The following is a 26544-nucleotide window of genomic DNA, read 5'->3' on the forward strand; positions in this document are numbered from 1 at the left end:
GAGGTTATCCTGCAGGTCCTAAGCTTTATAAGTGTCTTTATCAGAGGAAGGCAGAGGCAAATGTGGGGGAAAGGAAATCTCTTCCTTACCCATCACTGGGATCATAGCTGAGGCCCCATCAAAAAATAGATTGATAGCAGAAAAGCATATACATTTACTTAATAGGTTTTATGGGACATGGGAGCCTTCATAAGGAAATAAGTCCCTGGCCAGGCACGGTGGCTCATGCCTGCAGTCCCAGCACTTTGGGAGGCCATGGTGGACAGATTACCTGAGGTCAGGATTTCAAGACCAGCCTGACCAACATGGAGAAATCCCATATCTACAAAGATACAAAATTAGCCAGGCGTGATGGCGCATGTCTGTAATCCCAGGTACTTGGGAGGCTGAGGCAGAAGAATCGCTTGAACCCAACTGAGGCAGGAGAATCGCTTGAATTGCTCTGTCTCCTGTAGTCAAGCGATTCTCTTGCCTCAGCTTCCTGAGTTAGCAGGGATTACAGGCATGTGCCACCACGCCTGGTTAATTTTTGTATTTTTAGTAGTGGCGGGGTTTCACCTTGTTGGCCAGGCTGGTCTCGAACTCCTGACCTCAGGTGATCCACCTGCCTCGGCCTCCCAAACTGCTGGGATTATAAGCATGAGCCACTGAGCCCAGCTGATTAGGTTTAATAAAGAGTGGACAGTCATCAAGAAGTGTGATTGGATAAAAGGGGTCTGATCTGATGATAATAAACTGAGGGGAACTTAGCAAGGCCTGTTTGTTCAGTTTCTCCTTGGCATCGCTGTCTTAGCTCCTTTCCTCCAGGTATACTGTAGTAAGAATCTTATGACTTGCTTCAGGGGAAGATCAGAAAATTCTTCCTAGGTTTTATGATTTGCATCATGGAGGAAGGGTGGTGAAAGCTGAAGTGACCTTCCTGGTTCTGCTATTTTCTCAAATGCCAAGATGCTATATTTTGGGGTGGTGTGTCCTGAACCCCATCAAAAATTTGACTACAGAAGATGAGAAGGTGATGTGATGACGGAAGCATACCTTGAAGATGAAGGAGGAGGTCACAAGCCAAGGAATACAGAAGACCGCTAGAAACTGGAAGAGGCATGGAAATGAATTATCCCTTCAGAGCCTCCACAAGGAGCCAGTCCTGCCGAGACCTTGACTTCAGCCTGGGAAACTGACTTTGGACTTCTGACCTCCAAAACTGTAAGAATAAATCATGTTGTTTTAAGAAACTGGGATTATGGTAATTTGTTATAGCAGCAACAGAAAATGAACACATATAACACAAAGCATTTGAATTTGCATCTATCCAAATAATTTTAACTGTTACTTAATTTTATTTTATTTATTTATATATTCATCTTGAGACAGAATCTTGCTGTGTAGCCCAGGCTGGAGTGCAGTGGGGTGACCTCGGCTCACTACAGCCTCCACCTCCTGGGTTCAAGCAATTCTTCTGCCTTTCAGCCTCTGAAGTAGCAGGGACTGCAGGCGCATGCTACCACGCCTGGCTGATTTTTGTATTTTTGGTAGAGACGGGGATTTGCCATATTGGCCAGGCTGGGCAACTCGTGGCCTCAAATGATCCGCTACCGTCGGCCTCCCAAAGTGCTGGGATTACAGGCGTCAGACCCGGTGCCTGGCCTTAACTCTTATTTTAGATTTTATTTTTCCCAGTCATCTTTTATTTAGAAGTTAATTCCCATTGGGACAGGAAAGGATTCAGCAGCAATGGAGATTGTGTGCCTCCTGGAGGGGCTCGGGCCAAGAAGGTCGTGGAGCGCAGAGCGTGTCCTCTTCCCCAGTGGCACTTGCGTAACCACTCCTGCTTGAGCTCCTGGTAGCTGAAGAGCTCGTAGCCTGCCAGCACCATGGTAACCCCCAGAAGCTCCCCTCCTTCTCGTTGATGTACTTTTTTTTTTTTTTTTGAGACGGAGTTTCGCTCTTGTTACCCAGGCTGGAGTGCAATGGCGCGATCTCGGCTCACCGCAACCTCCGCCTCCTGGGTTCAGGCAATTCTCCTGCCTCAGCCTCCTGAGTAGCTGGGATTACAGGCACGCGCCACCATGTCCAGCTAATTTTTTGTAGTTTTAGTAGAGACAGGGTTTCACCGTGTTGACCAGGATGGTCTCGATCTCTTGACCTCGTGATCCACCCGCCTCGGCTTCCCAAAGTGCTGGGAGTACAGGCGTGAGCCACCGCGTCCGGCCCGTTGATGTACTTCTTGTAGTACCGGTAGTAACCTCTTAGAATTGCTCTGGCAATGCGATGGGGGGGGAGGTCCCATATCAAGATCCAGCTTGGCAGCTCCCCTAGTTTGACCTCCAGAAGTTTCTTGTCCTTCGCTGGTATGACTGTCGCCATCTTGGAGTCCTGATGTCCGCTGTGCCTATTTTATTTTATTATTTTTACTTATGTATTTATTTTGAGATGGCGTTTGGCTCTTGTTGCCCAGGCTGGCGTGCAGTGGTGATCTCGGCTCACCGCAATCTCTAACTCCCGGGTTCAAGTGATTCTCCTGCCTCAGCCTCCCAAGTAGCTGGGACTACAGGAATGCGCCAGCAAGCCCAGCAAATTTTGTATTTTTAGTAGAGACAGGGTTTTTCCATGTTGGTAAGGCTCGAACTCCGGACCTCATGTTATCCGCCTGCCTCACGCCCCCAAAGTGCTGCTATTACAGGTGTGAGCCACCCCACCCGGCCTCCACTATGCCTATTTTAGATTCTTATCAAGACTGCATCCACAATGATCCATCATTTAAAAAGTGAAATAGACATTGGGCTAAAGAGTCTTAAGTCTTGGCTTTTGTATGAAAATATGAGATAAATATAAAATTTATAAATTCAGAAATCTAAAGTATGTTTATTTTAGAATGATAGCATTTAATGACTTTGAGATTGTTTTAGAAGCTGTATCAACATCATGTATAAAAAAGAGAGTGCCGGGCGCCGTGGCTCACGCCTGTAATCCCAGCACTTTGGGAGGCCGAGGCGGGTGGATCACGAGATCAAGAGATCGAGACCATCCTGGTCAACATGGTGAAACCCCGTCTCTACTAAAAATACAAAAAATCAGCTGGGCATGGTGGCACGTGCCTGTAATCCCAGCTACTCAGGAGGCTGAGGCAGGAGAATTGCCTGAACCCAGGAGGCGGAGGTTGTGGTGAGCCGAGATCGCGCCATTGCACTCCAGCCTGGGTAACAAGAGCGAAACTCCGTCTCAAAAAAAAAAAAAAAAAAAAAGAGAGAATGATAACATTTTCTAAATCCTAGATTTTAGTCTCATTTGACTCAAGGAACAGACTAGTAGTGAGTGTCAACTGTCTCATTTTTATCTTTTATGCCAAAGAGTGCTCAATGTACTAAAAATAATGCCTACTGTGTGGAGGGGCAGGTAATCAGTTCTGGGATTGTTATTTTCAATGAGATGCTCTGAAAAAATTACAACCTATAAATTTCATTAGGCAGCTTCGAGGATTACAAATAATTCAGTAGGATCTTAGATATCTGAGTTTCTAACTCTGGCTGGCACTTTGTAAAATGTGTTAAGAAGAACGTTAATGTTGCACGTGGAAGAGATATCTCAGGAACCTGATCTTGAGAACTTGAACATAAAGTTATATTCATGCTATAGGCTTATAGGCTCCATGCAGCAACCTCCTATTAGATCAAAGCAAAAGAGGTCTCCCATTTCCTACTCCATGTCCATTCCTGTAAAAGTTTAGTTTGCCACTTTGAAATCCGCAGTGAATCTAGAACAGTAGCATCAATACTTTCCTAACATAGGAGAGATACTATTCACAGCATTCCCCACCCCATCATCACCGGCATCACTGTCCTCGTTACCACCATCCCCGTCACTAGCATCTGTAGCACACTTAGTCTACAAAGAGCTTTCATTTGCCCGACCTTCTTAGAACAAGATAATTATCAACCTTTGGAGCTGGACGGAGTGTTTTGACACTTCATCTTGCAATGATTTTGTGGGAGGAAGACAGGGCAGCATCATTATACTCCTTTGCACAACTCCCAGCAACACGGCGTGTGCTACATGAGGAGTGCTTGATACATGTGGAACTGATGGATGTAAATAGGAAACTAAAGCTCAAGAGAAGTTCTGTTGTTTTCTCAGCATCACGAAGAAAGGGAATTGCAGACACTAGTACTCAGGTCTTTTTCAACTTACAGCATGGGAAACAAACAAAACAAAACAGTCTTGTGCAAACCCTTGGAAATTGCTCTATGTTGTCTTAGTTGAGCAATAAGGGGAAGATCAAAGGATCAAAAAGGCAGTGATTCATCAAAAGTACACATTCATTGGCTTTATCTCACCTGATGCAAAGAAAAGAGGAAAAAAATGAAAATTGATGATGCGCCAGTTTAAAGCAAAATCAACATCATAATATTGTCGCTGGATGTTGATCGTTTGTTGTGGAAAGGAGGATGGGGTTTAGCAATGTGGCTATAGCTCATTGTACTTTCTTTGTCCATTCTTCTTCTCTGTGGGAAGTAGGAGTAAATTTCCTCTCCTTTGTGAAACTAAAGGCAATTTCCCTTTCTAGACTGAAGTTTTCCTTGCCCCAAGTTAATACACAGCTAACCCTACTCGGATTGATACAAATGTAAATTTACACAATTGTTTCTATTTGTAAAGGGAAAAGCTATTGTCAACAAAATGTGAGAAGTGCTCTTTTAAAAGTCCTCAATCACTCACAGCAAAAGTGTTTAAATTGCTGAGGACCAAGGAAGGCGTCTCTGAAGCCTGCTCTCTGCAGGAGACTCAAATCTGCAACCGTGAAGCACCTGGGTCACTGTGAAACCTATAATCAGTTGGAAAAACAGAGGATGAAATTCAGGCATTACCTATAACGTTCACTTGTTTCTACCAAAGGTCTTGATTCAAATTGATTTAGCGATTCCGCAGTTCCAGGTGAAAGGAAGCCAATATTTATTGTGTTGCTACTTCAACCACCCAATGAGGTAGAAATTATTTGTTCAATTTTTAAGGTAAGAAAACTGAGAAATAAGTTATGGAACTTTTGAAGCTTTATAAAATTGAGGTTAAGAGCTGGGGCTTGAGTTTCATTGTGTTGAGTTCCCGTCCTCACACAATCATTAACTAGCTGTGTGATCTTGGGAGGAAAATGGACTGCCTAAGCCTCAGTTTCTTTACCTACAAAATAGGGGTGGAAATGAGGACTAGGATCTACTGCAAACAGTTGTTTTGAGGATTCATGTCAGACTAGAAATACTCACTAAAATTATTATAATCAAAGTGATTAAGGTATAAATTTCAGAGATGGAACTTGAACCTTAAGCTCATCTCATTTCACCATACTGCCCTTTAGATGATGTTCACGAATGCCAGCATTTTTCATGATGAGATGTCTAGAATTAGAACTTAAATTTTTTTTCTTTTTCTTTTTTTTTAGACATAGTCTTGCTCTGTTGCCAGCCTGGAGTGCAGTGGTGGGATCTTGGCTCACTGCAACCTCTTCCTGCTGGGTTCGAGCAATTCTCTGCCTCAGCCTCCTGAGTAGCTGGTATTACAGGTTCCCCTCAACATGGGCCGGCTAATTTTTGCATTTTTAGTAGAGACGGGGTTTCACCATCTTGGCCAGGATGGTCTTAAACTCCTGACCTCATGATCCACCTACCTTGGTCTCCCAAAGTGCTAGAATTACAGGTGTGAGCCACTGTGCCCAGCCTAGAATTAGAACTTTAAAATGATTCTGCTGGTCAATTTAAATCTGCTGTGGAGCAAGTTGTTCACCTACAGGTAAAGTGCCTGTTATGTCTTAAATTGAATGATGACAATGGCTGCAAGAATTTGGGATGGAGGCTCTCAGTCCCATATAATTTTATGTTGCAGGACATGGAATGACTACCAGAAGATACAAATGGAGTTGGACAAGAAAGACTTTCTCCATCTCTAGAGGAATCAGCAAAGGGTAAATCTGTTACACACACGCATGCGTGCACACGCGCGCGCACACACACACACACGTACACACACGGTGGAAAACACAATGCAGTGAGGAATATGAAGATTTCCATAAAAGTGAAGGTTATACTATTCTCCCGTTCCATTTTGTCAGGAGAGCCAGTGACATGCCCAGTCCAAATCAAGGCATGCTGTGCTATGGTTCTCACTACATGCTTTAAGGATGACGAGAGATTAATAACAGGAGTAGAGGACAGTGGAGAGAAATTCAGATGGCTTTTTGGAAGAAAGAAAGGAAACATTTGTGCTCCCACATCCTACAATATATGAGGTAGGAGTTTGCTTTTAAGTTGGGCTTTGAAGGAAGGCTAAATCCAGTAGTTGGATATAGAAAGAACCAAATTCCTTGGTGTGTGTGTGTGTGTGTGTGTGTGTGTGTGTGAGAGAGAGAGAGAGAGAGAGAGAGACAGAGAGAGAGGTGTCCTTGGGGTGCTGAGAGCAGTTGTGATTTATATGGTATGTAGGTACTCATCACCTTGGGTGAATACAGATTTCCCTCTCTCTCTCTCTCTCTCTCTCTTGCTCTCTCTCTGATGAAGTTTTGTTCTTGTTGCCCAGGCTGGAGTGCAGTGGCATGATCTTGGTTCACTGCCACCTCTGCCTCCCAGGTTCAAGCGATTCTCCTGCCTCAGCCTCCCGAGTAGCTGGGATTACAGGCCTGAGCCACCACACCCAGCTATATTTTTTGTATTTTTAGAAGAGATGGGTTTCGCCATGTTGGTCAGGCTGGTTTCAAACTCCTGACCTAAGATGATCCACCCGCTTCGGCCTCCCAAAGTGCTGGATTATAAGCATGAGCCACTGTGCCTGGCTGAATACACATTTTCATGTGGACTGTCAATTACAGTCAATTTCAAGTTTTTCTTTCTTACTAGAGTGTATTCTAAAATTTCATTTTAAATAATGTTCAAATCATTTTACAGTGTTTCCTTTAATATGCTTTTAATGTTTTTGAAACAAAGAAAATTTACTTTAAAATAAATACCATATAATGCCAAAATTAATTTTAAGGCCAGGAAATTATTTCTACAAATATGATTTTAAAGTCATCATACAGTTCTGAAAAGTTGTAAGAAATACTGTCTGGGTCTAGTTTTTAAAATATTGTGTAAAACAATTTCCTTGTTTCATCTGGCATCCTTTACTGAATCATGTTAATTTTAAGAGAGTTTTTTCAATCTGTCTCCAATTACTAAGAAACGTTTCTCAATTGTTTGTTGAAAACATGAATTTCGACTTTGTCAACATACTTGAATTTATTTATTGAGTAAATCAAATCGAATCAGGTAGGCATTATTTTTTCAGTTTTACAGAGGTGAAAACTAAGAAACAGAGAGAAGAGACTATTCAAAGCAGTTGAACATTGGATAAGAGCTGGATTTGAGTTTGACAGCCCTGAGTTCCAATCCTAGTTCTATCACATACTCGCTAAATGACCTTGGCAAAGTAATTGACTCTCTGTGAATCTCTCTTAAGGCCATTCAGGCTAACTAGGATTTAGTTACCTATGTTTTAAAAATTAACTATGTAGGCCAGCCATGGTGGCTCATGCCTGTAATCCCAGCACTTTGGGAGGCCGAGGCAGGCGGATCACCTGAGGTCGAGAGTTTGAGACCAGCCTGACCAACATGGAGAAACCCGTCTCTATTAAAAATACAAAATTAGTTGGGTGCAGTGGCTCACACCTGTAATCCCAACACTTTGGGAGGCAGAGGTGGGCGGATCACAAGGTCAGACATTCAAGACCAGCCTGGCCAACGTGGTGAAACCCTATCTCTACTAAAAATACAAAAAAATAAAAATAAAAAATATCAATTAGCCAGGCGTGGTGGCAAGCACCTGTAATCCCATCTACTTGGGGGGCTGAGGCAGGGGAATCGCATGAACCTGGCAGGCGGAGGTTGCAGTGAGCCCTGATCGTGCCACTGCACTCCAGCCTGGGCAACTGAGCAAGACTCTGTCTCAGAAACAAACAAACAAACAAACAAAAAACAAAATTAGCCAGGCATGGTGGTGCATGCCTGTAATCCCAGCTACTCGGGAGGCTGAGGCAGGAGAATTGCTTGAACCTGGGAGGTAGAGGTTGCAGTGAGCTGAGATCATGCCATTGTACTCTAGCCTGGACAACAAAAACGAGACTCCATCTCAAAAAAGAAAAAAAAAAAAAAGCTAACTATGTAGGCAGACAGTCTACACATTTGAATATTCATTAAAGCATGATGGGGACATGAATTGACCAAATTCTTCTTTCTCTTCAACATATCTTTATTAAAATGTATCATAAGTCAGGTATTATACTAGTTAATGAAGAGACAAAGATGAAAAAGATATCTCAAGAAACATTGAAAAAGTTTCCATAAATATTAATATCAAACCAGGAAAATAATATGTAGTGTGTCAGCTTGCTGTCATTTAAATTAAATCTTGCATGTACCTCATAATTCTCAAATTTCTCTTGAGTTCCTTCATTTGGTGTTTGGTTTGTAAAGCACTTGAATACCGTTTCAAAACTACCATTCTAAACATGGCTTTGCAGCTCTAATAGGAAACTACACAAAAGTCCTTAAGTGTGACGATTCCAACTTGCTATTATTTTATGCAACACTCTTAAAGAGCTTAAGGTGAATCAGTGTCCCTCCCGGTGAAGAGGCCTGGCTTTATGTCAAACAAGCTGGAGTTCTCATTCTCACCTACTTACTGGTTGTTTGGTCTTGGTAAAGCTCCTTAAACTGTTTAGGCCTCAGTTCTCTCATCTGTAAATTAAGGTAATGAAAGCACCTAAATTAAAGAGTTGTTATGAGTTTACATGAGATTTGAGATGATGTAAAGCATTTAACTCATAAAAGCTCAATTAATTATCAATAATTGTAAATAGATACAAAATCTTCAAATATAATCAGCCCTTGGGACTTATGGAGGCTTGGTTCTAGGACCTCACTTGGATATCAGAATCCAAAGCTGTTGTTTGGACAATGGTTACATTAAAAGCTCAGATTTCACCTCTACATAATACATTCATGTAACAAAATTGTGCTTGCTGTATCTCTTAAATCTGTACAAAAAAAAATCAGAGGACGCTCAAGTCTCTGATACAAAATGGTACAGTGTTTGCATATAACCTATGTGCATCCTTCTGTATGCTTTAATTTATCTCTAGGTTACTTATATTACCTAATACACTGTAAATGCTGTGTAAATAGTTGTTATACTGTGTTGTTCAGGGAATAGTGACAAGAAAAGTCTGTAAATATTCAGCGCAGACATCATTTTTTTTGAATTTTTTTTATTGCAGTTGATTGAATCCATGAATGCAGAATCCACAGATATAGCGGGCTGACTGTACTTATGTTTTGTCAAATTCAGAAACATTCTATTTACCTTTAATCTATTTGATTTGTTTTGCTTTGTTCTCAATGTTGAAGTTTTCACCACTTTGCTCTCTAGTCTCCCACCTTCTTGGGGAGAACTGAGTTGTTTTTGTTCCTTTATTATTGAAAGACAGAAGCTATTAAATAGTGTGGTCTGGAGTAGCCTCACATAGCAAATTGTTCCTGGACTGGCTCTGTCACATTGAGATTGCAGGATCTTATCTGTACAAAGATTAAATCTTTCTCTCTCTTTTTCTTTCTTTCTTTCTTTTTTTTTTTTTTTTTTTTTGAGATGGAGCCTCGCTCTGTCATCCAGGCTGGAGTGCAGTGGCGTGATCTCGGCTTGCTACAACCTCCGCCTCCCGGGTTAAAGCAATTCTCCTGCCTCAGACTCCTGAGTAGCTGAGACTACAGGTGCACGCCACCAACACCGGTTAATTTTTGTATTTTTAGTAGAGATGGGGTTTCAACATATCGGCCAGACTGGTCTCGAACTCCTGACCTCATGATCCACCCACCTTGGCCTCCCAAAGTGCTGGGATTACAGGCATGAGCCATTGTGCCCGTCCCAAGATTCAAAGCTAAGTTGCAAGAAAGTCATGCAGAAAAGACACAAGGTTATGCCATGCTTTAACATTTTTAAAGAGTACACTTTATTATCTACAAAAGTGAAAAAATTCCAAAATATTTTCCTTGGTTGGTATGTATGAACATATCTATGTCTACACTTGTTGTTTCCCAGGATAAATTTGAACTTTAACTTTCTCATCCATGTTCTCCTGTACTTCCTGTGACATATACCTTTCTCAGAAGAGACAGTCTTCTGCTTCATACCAGCAGGTCCTTGATGACAGATGTGTCAAATTCTGGTCAGGAGACACAAACCACTCCAGTTATTTTTACTGACAGAATTTAATATAATGGATTAACTAAATGTAAAGGCGTAAACAACTGAAAAAATAAAAAGAGAAGTCTAATGTATCACAGATGTAGCAACTGAAAAAAGCAGCAACATCCATCCCTGGGCAGAGAGTAGAAAAGGAAGAAGTTGGAATTATTAACATTTAGAAAGTTAGAGGAGGCCCCAGTGGAGCTAAGCCTCAGAACCTCAGGGGCACCTGCTGACTGGTGCTGTTTTCTCTGAGATGGGGGCATGATGAAGCTAGTTCTCCAGGTATTGGCAGACTTCCACCTGGCTTCAGCTGCTGCTATGGGAAGGAGCTGCTATTGCCAGGTTGAAGAAACATTGCCAGTGTGACGCTTCCAGGAATTGCGTGCAAAAGGAAGCTCCAGAAGAAACAAATAGGAAGGAGCAAGTTTCTTCCTTCTTTGCACTCGCTGACTCCCACGAGAGCCTTGTATTAGCAGAATCAAATATACAGCGAGCTGGCAAAGCAGAAATGTAGTTTACAGAGTCCTAGTCACAGCATCTTAGAGCAGAGTAGGAAAGGGTGAGTTTGCAGGTGAGAGACAATAGCTTAATAATTGGCACAATAGAGAATATGTTTTATTGTCAGTCTCTGGCATGGTTTCAGAACTACAGTCTTGAATAAATGTTTTGGGCCAGGTGTGGTGGCTCAAACCTGTAATCCCAGCATTTTGGGAGGCTGCGGCGGACAGATCACCTGAGGTTGGGAGTTCGAGACCTGCCTGGCTAACATGGTGAAACCCCATCTCTACTAAAAAATACAAAAATTAGTGGTGCCTGTAGTCCCACCTACTTGGCAGGCTGAGGCATGAGAATCACTTGAACCTGGGAGGTGGAGGTTGCAGTGAGCCGAGATCACAACACTGCACTTCAGCCTGGGCAAGAGTAAGACTCTCCCTCAATCAGTCAATCAGTGCTTTGGAATTGATATGTGTCTACAGTTATATTTTCAAATGTGATTTCAATGGTGAAAACTTCAGTTTCTCTTATAAGAAGAGCTAACCTTCTTAGGAAAATGGAGCGCTTTCATTGTAGAAGTGAGGTCCCAATGTTAAGGTCTTAAGGAATTACAGGAAAAGAGAGAGAATTAAACTGCCCTTAATCAGGAGTTAGCAGAAGTTGAAGGGAATAGAGTGATGGGCAAATTTAGTGGCTGGAAAGGAAAGGGGAGATCAAACAGTCAAAGACGTGTGCCAGGACCACACGACCTGTGAGATTAGGGTGGATAGTGAAAAAGAACCAGTGAGAAAATCTTGGTAGAAGGATGACAAAATGATTTTTTAAATAGAAATGATAGATAATTGACTTTGGCCAGGCATGGTGAGTCACGCCTGTAATCTCAGCACTTTGGGAGGCTGAGGCAGCCAAATCACTTGAGATCAGGTGTTCAAGACCAGCCTGGCCAACATGGTGAAACCCTGTCTCTACTAAAAATACAAAAATTAGCCAGGCATGGTGGCACTCACCTGTAATACCAGCTACTTGGGAGGCTGACGCAGGAGAATCATTTAAACCTGGGGGGCAGAGATTGCTGTGAGTTGAGATCGTGCCACTACACTCCAGCCTAGGTAACAGAGCAAGACTCTGTCTCAAAAGAAGGAAGGAAGGAAGGAAAGAAGGAAGGAAGGAAGGAGAAAAGGAAGGAAGGGGAAGGGAGGAGGGAAGGAAGGCTTGATTCTATGACTATAACTTTAAAGGTAAACTCAAATCTTCAAGGCACTGTGCTGCTTGGACTGGTTTATTTATGGGTAAAGGGGCAGTATGCTTTAGACAGTGAGATGATCCATATGTTGAACCAACTCTGCGCCAGCTGGAGCTATAAGATACAGGTAAGTGACAGAAACAAGACCTCTACACTTTCTTTGCTACTGGCAAAGCAGAGTTCGGGATGACTCAAACTCTGCTCCACATGGTCACTCATCCTCATGTCCTCATGGCAGTAGCAGGGGCCAAAGGGAGGAAACTGAAGCATGCAAGATTCTTGAAACATAGCCTCAGAACTAGCACACTGTAACCTCTTTCTCATTCTATTGGCTGAGCTGCAAGTAACAAGACTGGCACAGGTCAAGGGTGGGGAGAAAATAATCACCTCTGAATGTGAGGATCTACAAAGTGATATTGTAGGGGGCAAGAATGCAGGGGAAGGTGAAAATCTGAGGCTACAGTTGTCATTGATCTACCTTAGATAGATCTGTTTTTGCTCTGTCCAGGTCCCCAGCCAATTGGATGGTGCCTGCCTACATCGAGGGTGGGTCTTCCCTACTTTGTCAACTCAGACTCACATGCCAATCTGCTCTGGAGACACCTGCATAGGCACACCCCAAAATAATGCTTTACTAGGCCTCTCAGTATTTGTTTCCTAATCCAGTCAAGTGGACACCTGAAATTAGCCATCACAGCACAGAACGCCTCAAAGTGTGGTCTGGATTCCAGCACCATCAGCATCACCTGAGTGCTTGCTGGAATGGCACAGCCTCAGGTACCACTCCACATCTGCTGAGTCAGAGTCTTTGAATGTGGGGGCCCAAAACACTGTTTTAAAAACCTCTCCAGGTGATTCATATGTACTTAAAATTTGAGAGACAATGTTAGCAGACCTAACAGACCTCAATTTTTCTTTAAAAAGTGGGCATAACTAGGCTTTAGTCAGCCTCTGGAGTTTTCTGACAAGGAAGAAATTTCTAGGAGTAACTGGAATGAGAAAGCAACTTTTTTTGTATATTAAAGAAATACAATCAGGCCGGGCATGGCAGCTCATGCCTGTAATCCCAGCACTTTGGGAGGCTGAGGTGGGTGGATCACCCGAGGTTGAGCTTTTGAGACCAACCTGACCGATATGGAGAAACCCCATCTCTACTAAAGATACAAAAATTAGCTGGGTGTGGTGGCATGCACCTGTAATCCCAGCAACTTAGGAGACTGAGGCAATAGAATCACTTGAACCCATGAGGCAGAGGTTGCGGTGAACTGAGATCATGCCATTGCCCTCCAGCCTGAGCAACAAGGGCGAAACTCCATCTCAAAAAAAAAAAAAAAAAAGAAAGAAATACAATATTTTGTATTTCAAGCTAGCAAAGCAGGATTTGTTTTGTTTGAGATGGAGTTTTGGTCTTATTGCCTAGGCTGGAGTGCAATGGTGCAGTCTCAGCTCACCGCAAACTCTGTCTCCTGGATTCAAGCGATTCTCCTGCCTCAGACTCCTGAGTAACTGGGATTACAGGCGCCCGATACCATGCCCAGCTAATTTTTGTATTTTTAGTAGAGATGGGGTTTCTCAGATTCCTCAGGCTGGTCTCGACCTCCTGACCTCATCAGGTGATCCGCCCACCTTGGCCTCTGAAAGTGTTGGAATTACGGGCGTTAGCCACCACGCCGGCCATTTTTTTTTTTTTTTTTTTTTTGGAAACAGAGTGTCTCTCTGTTGCCCAGGCTGGAGTGCAATGGTGCAATCTTGGCTCACTGCAACCTCCACCGCCTGGGTTCAAGCAATTTTCCTGCCTCAGCCTCCTGAGTCGCTGGGATTACAGGGAGCTGCCACCACGCCCAGCTAATTTTTATATTTTTAGTAGAGATGAGATTTCACCATGTTGGCCAGGCTCTTCCCGAACTCTGGACCTCATGTGACCCACCCACCACATAGCCTCATTTTCTTTCTGAATGGCCTGCTGCAATGGGGGCTCTTGTCCAAGGCACAGCAGGGAAGATAGCAAGCTGTGCAGGGTTCCATGTGTCTTTGCTGCTGTTCAGTTTTAAATCATATTTCAATCAGTCAGCTCTTCACCCATCCCCCAGTCTTAAACTACTATATTTTAAAATGATCAGCTGGGTGAGGTGGCTCACGCCTGTAATCACAGCACTTTGGGAGGCCGAGGCTGGTGGATCACCTGAGGTCAGGAGTTGGAGACCAGCCTGATTAACATGGAGAAACCCTGTCTCTACTAAAAATACAAGATTAGCTGAGTGTGGTGGTGCATGCCTGTAATCCCAGCTACTTGGGAGGCTGAGGCAGGAAAATCGCTTGAACTGGGGATGCAGAGATTGAGGTGAGCTGAGATCGTGCCTTTGCACTCCAGCCTGGGCAACAAGAGTGAAACTCTGTCTCAGAAAAAAACAAAACAAAACAACAACAACAACAAAACAACCAGCCTGGCTGACATGGTGAAATCCCATCTCTACTGAAATACACAAATTAGCTGGGCACCTGTAATTCCAACTTCTTGGGAGGCTGAGGCAGGAGAATTGCTTGAACCCAAGAGGCGGAGTTTGCAGTGAGCTGAGATTGTGCCACTGCACTCCAGCCTGGGCAACAGAGTGAGACTTTCTCAAAAATAAAATTTTTTTTTAAAAAGCCACATTTTGTTAAAATACCAGTCATATTGGCTAAATAGACTTTTGAGTAATTATACGCCTGATTATTAAAGTAAAACCTAGTGGTGCAATCTAAAACAGCCTAGAATGTATGAAAAACACACAGGAAAAGACATTTCACCAATCTAAAGTTATTACTGTTAATATTTGGTGTAGTGCTGTTTAGTATCTTTTTAATGTATGTTATGGTGTTGAAATCATACTATATCTGTTAAGTAGTTTTTCCACAGGATTTTATAATCATTTTCTACTAGGAGTAAATTTTCATAAACGTGACTTATAATGGCTGTGTGATATTCCATAGTATGCAAAAGCATAATTTATTTAAACATTTCCCTATGCGGATTTAGGTTAATTCCTATAAAATAAATTACAATAAAGTTAATGTCACAAAATCCTAATTCTGATGAATTCTTAGGCAGACTAAAGACTCATCTTTTTAGGCAATAAATGAGGCAGAGAGTTATATAGTTTACCCTCTTTAGTGTCATGGATATAGTCAGACACATTGAAAGAATTGATCTATAGCTTCCTGTAAGAAAACCAAAAAACAATGGCATCAGGTTAGAAAATAATAATTAAATTTTGTTTTTGTTTTGTTAGTATTGGATGCACACTTCTACCTCTTTCTCCTTCCCTCTTTCCTTCCTTTTTTTATCTGCGTGTTTCAGTATTTGTGAAATCTTTCTGGAATAAATCTAGTTTAGAAGGTCCTGGACCTCAGCTCCCAGCTCCTTTCTTCCCAGGTAACCCTCTGCAGTAACAGTAGAAACATGCTGTCCAGGAAGGTGTTGACAGGACTGGCAGTGTATCAGAGAGAATGGCAAATTTTAATTCCTTTTGAAAATGATGGCCGGGAACGGTGACTCACTCCTGTAATCCCAGCACTTTGGAAGGCCAAGGTGGGTGGATCACGGGGTCAGAAGATCGAGACCATCTTGGTTGACACAGTGAAACTTCGTCTCTACTAAAAATACAAAAAATTAGCCAGCTTGGTGGCATGTGCCTGTGATCCCAGCTACTTGGGAAACTGAGGCAGGAGAATAGCTTGAACCTGGGAGGGGGAGGTTGTGCTGAGCTGAGATCGTGTCATTGCACTCCAGTCTGGGTGACAGAGGTAGACTCTGTCTCAAAAAAAAATGATGCTGCAGTTATGAGGTCCGTGACTTATGAGCGAAGCTTGGATGTCTCATGAACACAAAAGACACTGTTCCTTGTGGCAGGAGAGAACTGTTTGGATTAAATTAAATATAACAAAAATATCTCCTTCCAATATTCTTTTAAAAATGTTTTCATGAATCACTGTGTTAGCTTTTTAAAAGTTTCTGATAATTTTATAACATCCTTTTCAATGTGGCATCTCTGTATAGCTTTTCAGTCTAAAGATATTTACTATAATCATATAACTGTGGTTCTCAGATGCTTTATTTTCTGTTTAATGATATATGTATATATCCTGTGACTGAATATAGATCATATGAATATATTATGGCTTAAAACTCAGAATTTGAATTTCATGGACCGTGCTAAAATTCAGTACAACTACAGGCCGGGCGCGGTGGCTCACGCCTGTAATCCCAGCACTCTGGGAGGCCGAGGCGGGTGGATCACGAGGTCAAGAGATCGAGACCATCCTGGTCAACATGGTAAAACCCCGTCTCTACTAAAACTACAAAAAATTAGCTGGGCATGGTGGCACATGCCTGTAATCCCAGCTACTCGGGAGGCTGAGGCAGGAGAATTGCCTGAACCCAGGAGGCGGAGGTTGCGGTGAGCCGAGATCGCACCATTGCACTCCAGCCTGGGTAACATGAGTGAAACTCAGTCTCAAAAAAAAAAAAAAAAATCAATACAACTACAATTGGATGCAAGTGGGAAAGAGCAACATGTGGCTTGAATTTTCCTTAAAATACACCAGGGATAGTTAAAGGGGAAAAGTGCTTGGGATAGAGTATAGCTGGCATTTTGCCAGATTCATACCATTTAAACAATGGTTTAAGACTGAATTAAAATCCCAGGCAAATCTCTTTAATCTCCCCCAAAGAGTATAAGATAGCTTTTCAACTCTGAGAGATAGAGTTAATGTAAATACTTCGAATAAGCAAAACCGGGAACGCTGGACTTGAAGAAACTATTTTTGTTCTCTGGAATTCAAGGACTTCCCACCTACACTGAGATCCCCGCTCTGCCTTTAAACTGCAAAAGAGGTTATCCCTGGCTTTTGCAACCATTTCTTTAGTTTTCCATTTTCAACACCAACTCCACCCTGCCATTGCACCCCCACACAGAATCACAGGCTCAAAATCTGGTTAACACAAATACCACCCCAAGCCCTTGCCACATCATCCAAGCCTGAGCATGCCCCCAAACTATCCTTTCTTCCCATTTCATAATTAGGTACAGTGAAGAATGAAATGGCATTGGAATGAAACGGAATGAAAATGGCAATTTTTGTCAGATTAATGGAATTTAAAGAGAATCAGTGGCTTTAATGATCAATGTTTCTTCTCCAAAGGCACTCTATTTCCACACTCAGCTGGAGTCTCCCTGTACTAGTGCCAAGCAGGCAAATGTCACCTTTGAATCCCAGGAGATGTGTTGATCAGCCTTCCAAACTGCTCAATGCAAAGATGCTTGGAATTCAGCAGTGCCACTTCCAGCTAACTGGCTCTGATTCCTATGGATGCAACTAGTCCTCCTCCCTGGCTGGACTAATGCCAGTCTACTTAAGGAGATAATTGACCACAAGCCAGCCTGTTTGACAGGCTTCCTAAGTGCCAGATGCCAACTGTGCTAGTCCCAGCCCTTGTGGGAGGGCCCGCTCTCCTTGGGATGGTAGCTAAGATAGCTTTGTCCTAACCTTGGCCCTTAACTCTGTTCTCAACTTCCCTCCAAAATATAATCAAGTGGGTCATTCCAAGTTGTTTTCTGTCTACTTTTAAGGCTATCCACACCTCCCTCCATCCTCATTGGTTCGCTTCATCTTTCTCAGGGTTCACTTAAGTGGGATACAGGCTAAACAACTACAGCTTTTTCTATCATCCCGGAAACTAGGAGCATGATTTCATGTTGAGAGGGTTACCAAAATGTCACCATTAATTTATTACTCCCTATATACAGGTTTTAGTGTTTCTCTATAAACTTCTATTATTGCCAAACCAATACTTTGTCAATGGCTGGACCCCTATTAAGCACTAAACCTGGCTCCAATGTCTTTGAGGGGATGTGTTTTGGCACTTGGGTATATAGATCTGATTCTGGTGACAGCAGTGAGCCTGGCCCTGGAGGGGGGAGTCTTACAGTCCTGATATCTCAAAAGTCTATCAAGACTATTCCTTGCTGGGTTCCTGGCTTGGTAACGTGGGCAGTGGGTGCTGCAGGCCTCACAATACAGTTAGGGTTCAACAGCAGGCACCAAGTTAGTGAAGAGGGGTCTTCAGGGTGGTGTCTAGGGCTTTAATTGGTTTGTCCCTTGGGATCAGGGTCTTGGCAGAAAAGCCCCACTTCCTTGTTTATTTACATGAATCTCCCTGTTCTCCAGTTTCCACTTTGTGCACAGCTTCCTCTGGGAAACAAGATCCCGCCCCCCGCCCCCCCCCCAACCCCATGAAAACTGTGACTTCTCATCTCTTCTCTTTCTCTCCTTACCCTAAAGATCAAACCAGACCACTGTGTTTACCTCACTGATGCAGGAGGGCTTCCACGGCAGGGGCTGGGTGCCAGGAGGATTCAGGCCACAGCTTCCTCTCTTCCTGGAGAGGCTGACCCTTGACCTAGCCCACCTCGGCCGCAGGTCGCTTCGGGCCGCACCTCTCACCTGAAAGCGGGACAGAGGGCACCCCTAAAAAGAACTTTGGGCCATCCAGGCAGGTGAGAAAGAAAGAGGAGGTGTTTCGAAGAAACTCCTGGGATCCCCTAACTCGCTGCAGTTAAACTAGGTTCGGGCCGGGGCTTCAGACTCACCTGGAGATAGAGAAGGCAGACCCCAAAGTACCCCCAAATTTATAACTCCCATGTCAGGGTCTCCTCCTCCTTCTTTCTTTTCACTTTCAATAGTCCAGAAAACCTCGCAGGAAACCTGGCAGTCTTAAGCTGGAAGAATGGGATATACTCCCAAATTGTTTGAGCCCCCAAAACAAAACTTCTGGCCTGAGAAGTGTCTCCCAGGCGAAGTCAAAACGTTGACGCACACTGCAATGGACTTTGTAAATAAGGGATTCTTGGAAACACCTACTTTTAAGATGTAACCTAACTTCCTCCCCACTCCTGCCACTGCCATTGCCATTCTGTGCACAGGTCGTCTTTTGACTTTTTATTTTCTTCTGATGAAAGGTCAGAGGTGACTGTCGTTGGGCCTGGCTGGGCAGACAGAAGCTTGTTCAAAGTAGACCCCCGCAGGAGGGCGGAGGCCCGGCTGCGGCTTCCCAGGCTCCAGCGGAGACGCCGCACCCGGCCAAGGCCGCCTAGCCCACTCCTGGAGCTGCTCTGCAGCCGCCGCTGCAGACCGGTCCCCTTCCTGCGGCTCGACCAGCGTGGCCGCCGGCTTTTGCCGACCAAGAGCTCTGCGGACCCAGACCCCAGGTTGCGGTCTCCCCCGAGGCGCGACGAGCGCGCGCAACAGGTCTTCCAGGCGGCGGTGGCTGGGCGCGGGTGCCTCGTTAATAAGGGAGCGGCAGCGTCCAGGCGCCAACCCGGCTGCCTCCTTCCAGCACCGCAGACTTAAGGGGGCGCCATTGGGCACCCATCCCGCTGACACCGAGTTCCTGGCCTTAGACCGTAGTCGAGGACCTCAACATGGTAGAGGGGTGATGGATAACGGTGACAAGAAAAACGCACTGTTACAGGTGTTTGCTGATTCAGTCTCTACCATAGTGGTGGACTTAAGTTCAATTAGGAAACGGGCATGTTAAAAATAGGTGGTGGCCGGGCGTGTGATCCTCACTCCTGTAATCCTAGTACTTTGAGAGGCCTAGATGGGAGGACTGTTTGAGCTCAGGAGTTCCAGACCAGCCTGGTAAACAGTGAGACCTGGTCTCTAAAATACTACTATTAATAATAAATAAGTAGAAAAAGAGATGATTGTGCCAAAGGCTGAAAGGAGCAATGGAGGAAATCGGTGCTTACTGGTGGCTCGCTCTCGAACTCACCCCTTTGAAGTTCTGAAGTCAAGAAATAAGAGGGAGGAGGAGGATTTGCAAAGTGCCCTGACCTAACAGTGGGCACTCAAACCACTGGATAATTGAAACACCTTCACACGGGGCCAGCAGAGATATCTAGAGAAAAGCTTTAATAGAGAACACCGCGTACAACACAAGCAGACATAAACAAAGTCACAACCCGAACGCGGCGAGGACACCAGGCGGAGGTGACTTAAAGCCAAAGGGCAAAGAGGATTTCTCCTCACTCTGCCCCCCTCCATTCCCAAAAGTGTGTCTCGAGTAAAGTGCTATTCCTGGAGCCCAAGAAGGGGGAAGGGCAGCAGCGACAAGCAGGTTTCTTTCCATTCACTAATTGAAACTGAAGAATTAATTCGCCTGAAAGACATAAACGCCCAAACAGCACATGGGATATCAAAACGGCAGCAGCGTGCAAAGGTGACAGGGTGGGCCCCTGGCTTCCGTCCGAGAACACTGGAAGGGAACAACAGCTCCTGCAAGCGTTAAGAGCAATATTGTCCAGTGATGTGCCGAGTTTTTCCTGCATTCATAAGTTTGGGGAACAAAATCCCGCTATACAAGTGATTTGTTTCCTTAAAATTCCAAATGGAACGGATCGTGGGAATTCACATTATTATTCTTGGGCGCTCATCCGATTGATACACAAACGAGTTGCAGGTGGAAAGTCGCCTGTATTGTCTCTCTTTGGTTGTGTTTCCCAACTTTTGGAATTTGGGGCTTTACCCTTTAAGCTGCTGCCATTCTCTTTTGTGCAAACTAATTGCTCTAGCGGTTCCTCCCATCCTTCTTGACCCCTGGGCTAGAGTCAAGAAACTTAGCTGTTTCCCAAAGATATTTCGTGGGGTTTCCGCTGCCTCCTCTTCTCCCCCACCGCCTCCAAAGCGACCTTATTAGTGACACCGTTTCCTCGAGCATTGAGCTGACTCGGAAAATAACGGTATCAAACGCTTCCTCTTTTCCTTCTCAAATAAAACGAGATCTCCTTAGTCGACGGCAGTTTTGTCTTAAACGTTCACGAGAGGCGACCGCTGGGGATGAGAACAGCAAAGAGAAACGTGGTGGCTGATCCGTTTCAGCGTCACTCTCTGTTGGATTCTTCCCGGGAGGTTTAGCTCTGGCAGCGTCTACTCCCAGGAATAAGGGTCGGAATCTACTTCCAATTTACCAGCGAATGAGGCTTTCCTAACCTCCTTCGTTCCCTTCTCCCCTCCCCCCATAACATCGATTTATATGAATTACAATATAAACTCTTACCTGAAAATTGGCTTTCATTAATCTGATTGTACAACATAGTATAAACACAGACACACGGAGGGTTATATTTATTCAGACCACTGGAGAATCCAGTTTTCGGGGTTGTTCGTCAGTTTAAATACCTTCCGTTCCAGCAAAGGCTCACACTCACCAGCTCTACCCCGCCTGGCCAGGGCGCCCTCTCCCCGTCAGGCGGTTTCTGCGGTTCCGGGCCCGGCTTCTCTCCGAGCCGCGCTGGTCCCCCCGCCCGCCAGGTCCCCTAGGAGTGCACTAGCACCGAGTGCAGGGAGCTGCCCTTGCTCTCGGCCGCGGTCGGGGCTGTGGGCTCCAGCAGAGAGGCGACTGGCGAGGCTGCGGCCGCGGAGCACACGGTGGTTGGCGCCGGAGGCTGCTGCGAAGCCACGGGGACAGTGAGCGCGGGCTGCAGCGAAGACACGGGCGGCAGCGCAGGCGTGGGCTTGATGGGCACCGGCACCGCAGGCAGGCTCTGGCTTGCCGAGTGGCACAGGGCCTTGACCGGGACCCCGAAGGCCCCATACTCCGGACCTACAGGGACTCCGGCTGCGGCCGCGGCGGCCGCGGCGGCGGCCACCGAATCCATGACTCCAACGTGAGGCCACACGGAGCTGACGACGTTGCCGAGCTGGCTGGGCACGGGGTAGCCCAGGTGGTGCATGACGGATGCCAAGGGCAGCCCTCCAGCCTGTAGCACGCCCTTGTAGTCCCGGCCAATAATGTTCTCAATGGCAAAGGGGTGCTTGAAGCCGGATGTGGACGCCGCGGCGGCTGCGGCAGCGGCGGCGGCTGAGCCCAGCCCGTAGGGTGGGAACTGAGACAGGCGCCCCACGCTGCCCACTGCGGCCGCCGCCGCCGCTGCCGCCGCCGCCGCCACGGCCGCCGCCTCCTGCATCTTGCCGGGGTGAGACGGCTGCTGAGGCTGCGACTGCTGCGGCGGTGGCTGCGGGGGCTGCGACGGGAGGTGCGGAGGCGGCTGCGGAGCAGTAGGCTGCTGGTGGAAATAGTGCACCATGTGTGGCGGCGGCGGGGGCGGCGGCGGCGGCGGCTGGGGTGGGTGGTGGTGATGGTGGTGGTGAGCCGCAGCGTGGTGATGATGGTGGTGGTGGGGGTGGTGGTGGTGATGGGGGTGAAGGTGCCCTCCCGGCCCGGCTCCCGGAGCGCCCTTGGTGCTTCCCGCGTGCAGGTGAGCATGGTCGGCGCGCAGCACTTTGAAGCGCTTGCGGCGCCGCAGGAAGCTGCCGTTCTCGAACATGTCGCCGCAGTCGGGGTGCAGCGCCCAGAAGCTACCCTTGCCAGGCTGGTCGGGCCGCCGCGGGATCTTGATGAAGCAATCATTGAAGGAGAGGTTGTGGCGCAGGCTGTTCTGCCAGCGCTGTGTGTGCTCGCGGTAGTAGGGGAAGCGCTCCATGATGAACTTGTAGATGTCGCTCAGCGGCAGCATCTTCTCGGCTGAGTGCTGGATTGCCATGGCGGTCAGTGAGATATATGAGTAGGGCGGCTTTTGGTCGCTGTACGAGCTCTTCCCCGGCCGCGGCATCGCCCCTGGCTCCTCCACCGCCCTCTGGCCCGCACTGGGCCACACCGTCTCTCCGCACTTCTTTCCTGGGGCCTGGCTGCCCCCTCTAATTCCCACTCCGCCCGTCCGGTCCCACCACTTTGCCTGCTCGCCCTCCAGGCCCTCTCTGCTTCTCTTCCTGGCCTTCTGCGAATTGCCTAGTGTTTCCGAGTTTGGTCTTTCTGGCCTACTCAACTCTTGGAAGCTGGCAACTTCTGGCCCCGACGGTTGCCGAGTGGCGCGCCCAACCTGCGACTGTGCGCGCCAGGTTTACCACTGCCTTCTCTGGTCTTCCCCCGGGTGGCGAAAGACCGAGTACTGTAGCTGACGGCTGTGGAGAGTGACGAGGGGTTGTGTTTCCTCCGGCCTCTTTGCTTTTTCTAGGTCCGAGAGAAACCCAGACCAAGCTGGATGACAAGAAGGTCTGGGCGATAGAGACTCTGGTCCTTTAAATCTGAGTTTGCGCCTGCTGTCCTGGAGGCCAGTGACAGCAGGACTTCCAGTGCCCTGGACGCAGTCTCCCTCCCAGGCACTTAGCCAGTCCGCGCTGGAGCTCTCCTTTTCCTGGAGGGAAAAATCAGGGTAAGGAGAGAGAATATCGGCTCCTAGCAGCCTGCGCCTCTCTTTTCTCCGAGGCTCGCAGAGGCGTTAGAAGAGACGCCAAGCCCTAGGCGATCGCTGCGGGAGAAAAAGTTTGGTAGTTTCTGCAGCAGCGGCGCCCGAAGGCTCGGCTGCGGGGCAGGGGGGCGCAGGATGCAGGGCGCCAGCGGCGTGCTGGCAGGGGCGTCTGCGAATGCCGGGTGAGTGCTGGCTGAAGAGGCTCAGCCTTCCGCGCCGCAGCTGCCGCCTTTCTCCCCGGCTTGTCTGGAGGAGAGGCGGCGGCAGTGGCAGCGACGCGCTCTCCTGGCTGCGTTTTGTAATGGTCCCCGAGACGCCGCGACCCCCGCAGCTAACACTTCGAGACTATCACATGACCGAGGCTGAGGGACTCCGCCGCCGCCACCGCAGCGTCTGTAGCTGAAGAAGGGGCTAGAAGGCGCCGCGCCTCGCCCCCGCCCCCTTTTCCACCTCCTTTCGGGCGCTCTCCACCCAACGCGTTCACCACCCGCTCGGCAGCCCCCAGCCACGGCCTGGTGCGGCGGGTGGCTCAGGCTGTCCGCCCCGAGGCTGCACAGCTCCGAGTGCGGTTCCCGATGCTGCACCCCACCCGGGGTCCACTCCACCATGCACCGTGGAGGGGGCAGGACACTGCCTTTTTGCTTCTCTTCTCTCTGGCATCTTCCTTTCCCGTCCCCTTCCTTTTACCCTTCCCTTTTTCCCCATATACTAGCTCTGAGCTTCTCTTTCCTTATAAACCCTTTTTCCTGGGCTAGCCCCTCCGGGTCAAGTTCAGAGTATCTTGTCCTTAAGGCCTCTTTTCTGCAAGAAACCCCAATGACCAGAGGGCTAGAGGGAAAAGCTCATGGGGAGGAAAGCATGCGGTGTTTTCGCCACATGCCAAGTTCATCGCAATTTTATTGTGTGCCAACTGCATGTGAGGCCCAGTGATCCGCGCCACGTACAGGGAGACAGGAGTCGATATAGAGGGCGAGACGGACAGTAACCAGGAAATTATTAATAGAATAGACACTAAGGGCTTGGCGGATGGAGGCTCCATCACATTTTCCTGTAGCGAATGAGCTGGACAAGATGAGGTTTCTCTGGGATGGTGATGTCTGAGCTGGGGCCAGAAGTAAGAATTGGGGGCTCAGGGGTCCCATCACCTGTGTGTACTAGAAGGAAGTCTTTGCTCTTCTTAGCATGGAGGTGTGGGGTGGGGCGAGGCAGGACGTGGAATGGAGTTAATTAAATAAGAAGCAAAAATTATCAATCCACAGGATCCTGGTGTGATCTGCGATGGAGAGGTGGATGAACCCAGGCGTGAGGTCCTTCTGCTTGCAGGTTGCTGCTCTGCACTCTTCCGCACACCCAGCAGGGAACGCCGGTTTACTGCAGGGATAACTTGACGTTGTATTCTCGTTTTGGCTTCCTTTGCCCCTCGGCTGGGAGGAAAAGCAGAGTTTAGAAACAAGTATACTCTCCGTCTCTGGGCCTGTTTCATTATTTGTAAAACAGGGTGGCTGAAGTTGGAAATTTCACGGAGACTTTCCTGCTATGCGATTTGAGGAGAAAAGAGCATCTAGACACTGATGCTTACTAAGTTTTCCCACGCCTAAACTCGAAGAAAGCCCTCGGCCCAGCTGCTTGGGGGGCTGCCCCCTAACTAAGCAAACTTGGTGACACCGGGTCAGATATTTTCGGCTTCTGGCTTTTGGTGAGCTGCACCGTGGGAGCACATCTGTCCGTGGGGTAGCTTAGCCAGGTCGCAGGAGTGCCGCGAGCGAGTCAGGCTCCTAATTTCCACCTTTAGCCAGGAGCTAGATTTCTGGGTAGCTGTGTGTGGCCAGTTTGTCCTAGGCCAGGAGATGTTTGATAATAGGTGTTGCGATTGAAGCTTGCAAGAAGACCCCCGGGAAAAGAGCAGATTCTTGGTCCTAAGTGCTTTTCACAGGACGATGTTTTGTCTTTCACTGCATGCCGGAAACATTTCTCTTGCCATAGGAGTTTCTGCGGGATTTTTGTCAGCTGAGACACTTTAGGGAGCCGAGCAGCGGACAGTCTCATGGCCTCGGGAAGCCACAGAATTCCAAGGACGCTCACAGTTTGGCAGCAAGAGCCCGCTGGAGCCAGGTGGCCCCTTTTCCTTTGAACAAGACGGTGCGACAACAGTCCTGTCCCAGCCCAGGAAGCTGGGGTCTACTGCACGGCTGTAAGGCCGCTGCTGAGGAGCTCCGCTTGCGGCTCCCGTAAAGGCTTTCCGGACTTCGACCCCACACGCAGCTTGAGCAAAGGGATCTTTTGTCAGTAGCTCGGATAGCATCTCTTCCGCGGGTTGCTGGAACAGCTGAGTCTCCTTTTGGGGAGCAGCTCTGGGACCGAGCCCCTTGGGCACTTGCTGCGCGTGGGAACCGATCGAGGGGAGGGGCTCTTCAAAGACTCCCGGGATAAGTCTTGGGCGCGTAATACGAACCCTGAACACTAAAAATCAGCCAGACGTTCACTGGGTGAGCTCGCTACAGCCTGCAGACTCGCCGCCACAGCCTCAAATTCAGCGCCAGGGGACTCGACCAGCGGGGCCAGTGTCTTAGGCCTACGCGAGCCGAGTTCAGCTGGCCGGGTTCCACGCAAACTGGGCTGGAACAGCCGCGGAGGCTGAGCGAAACGCCCCGAGCCTCCCGCTCCCTTATTCAGGGTGTGCTTGGCAAAGGTAGAAAGTGCTCCCCACCACCGAGGCCACAGCGGGCCGCGGCGGCCCAGGCCGCAAGTGTGGCCTAGAGAGCGGACCCGGAGCGCGAGTGGCGCGTCTGTTTTGGAGAGCGGCGGGCTGCGACCGCCGCGGAGGATCCTGGGGGATTCCCAACGCGGCTCGGGTCCGGGCTGCAGAGCTGGGGCCGCGGTGGGCGGGGCGGGGGGGACGCGCTCCCGGGAGGTTAATTCAGACAAGTTTTGCAGGCGCGCAGTGGCACCCGTGGGGGCAGGAACGCGCGCGCTCCAGCTGCCTGCAGACCCCCGCTCAAGAAAAACAGATCGTGTAACCACCCTGGCACCAAGCAGTCGGTTTCAAGTTTCCGCAAGTAATTTTTTTTGTTGTTTTTAAACAACTACGGCACTATCCAAATATTGGCTGGCGCTCAGGACGCTGGCAGGCAAGCATTGCCCCGGGCTTAGTGTAATTATCTCAGGCATATTTGGCTTACCCCTTAGGCAATTGTTGGCGACGCTTTGCTAGGAAGAGGGGTTCAGGCAAGCTTTTATTGCGTTTAATTGGCTCTA

At 47.4% G+C, this 26544-nt stretch overlaps 1 protein-coding gene and 1 long non-coding RNA gene across 2 annotated transcripts in view; both read right to left on the reverse strand.

The window, feature by feature from the left end:
* Positions 1–13856: 13856 nt before the first annotated feature.
* Positions 13857–26544, reverse strand: part of LOC116559783 — a 21676-nt gene continuing 8988 nt past the window's right edge. The window contains exon 2 of the long non-coding RNA XR_004272618.1: positions 13857–13914. This is a non-coding gene — a long non-coding RNA (uncharacterized LOC116559783). The remainder of the gene's footprint in view (positions 13915–26544) is intronic.
* Positions 19852–23399, reverse strand: FOXB2 (forkhead box B2). The gene has a single exon (XM_032290884.1). It carries the CDS (start codon positions 22651–22653, stop codon positions 21358–21360), a length of 1296 nt encoding a protein of 431 aa, XP_032146775.1. The 5' UTR covers positions 22654–23399; the 3' UTR covers positions 19852–21357.

This window comes from Sapajus apella, unplaced genomic scaffold (genome assembly GCF_009761245.1).
Source record: "Sapajus apella isolate SASKATOON/1434 unplaced genomic scaffold, GSC_monkey_1.0 scaffold24, whole genome shotgun sequence".
Taxonomy (NCBI): domain Eukaryota; kingdom Metazoa; phylum Chordata; class Mammalia; order Primates; family Cebidae; genus Sapajus; species Sapajus apella.

Coding starts and splice junctions, on each gene's coding strand:
- FOXB2 (XM_032290884.1), bottom strand. CDS start 22,653: ATGCCGCGGCCGGGGAAGAGCTCGTACAGCGACCAAAAGCCGCCCTAC.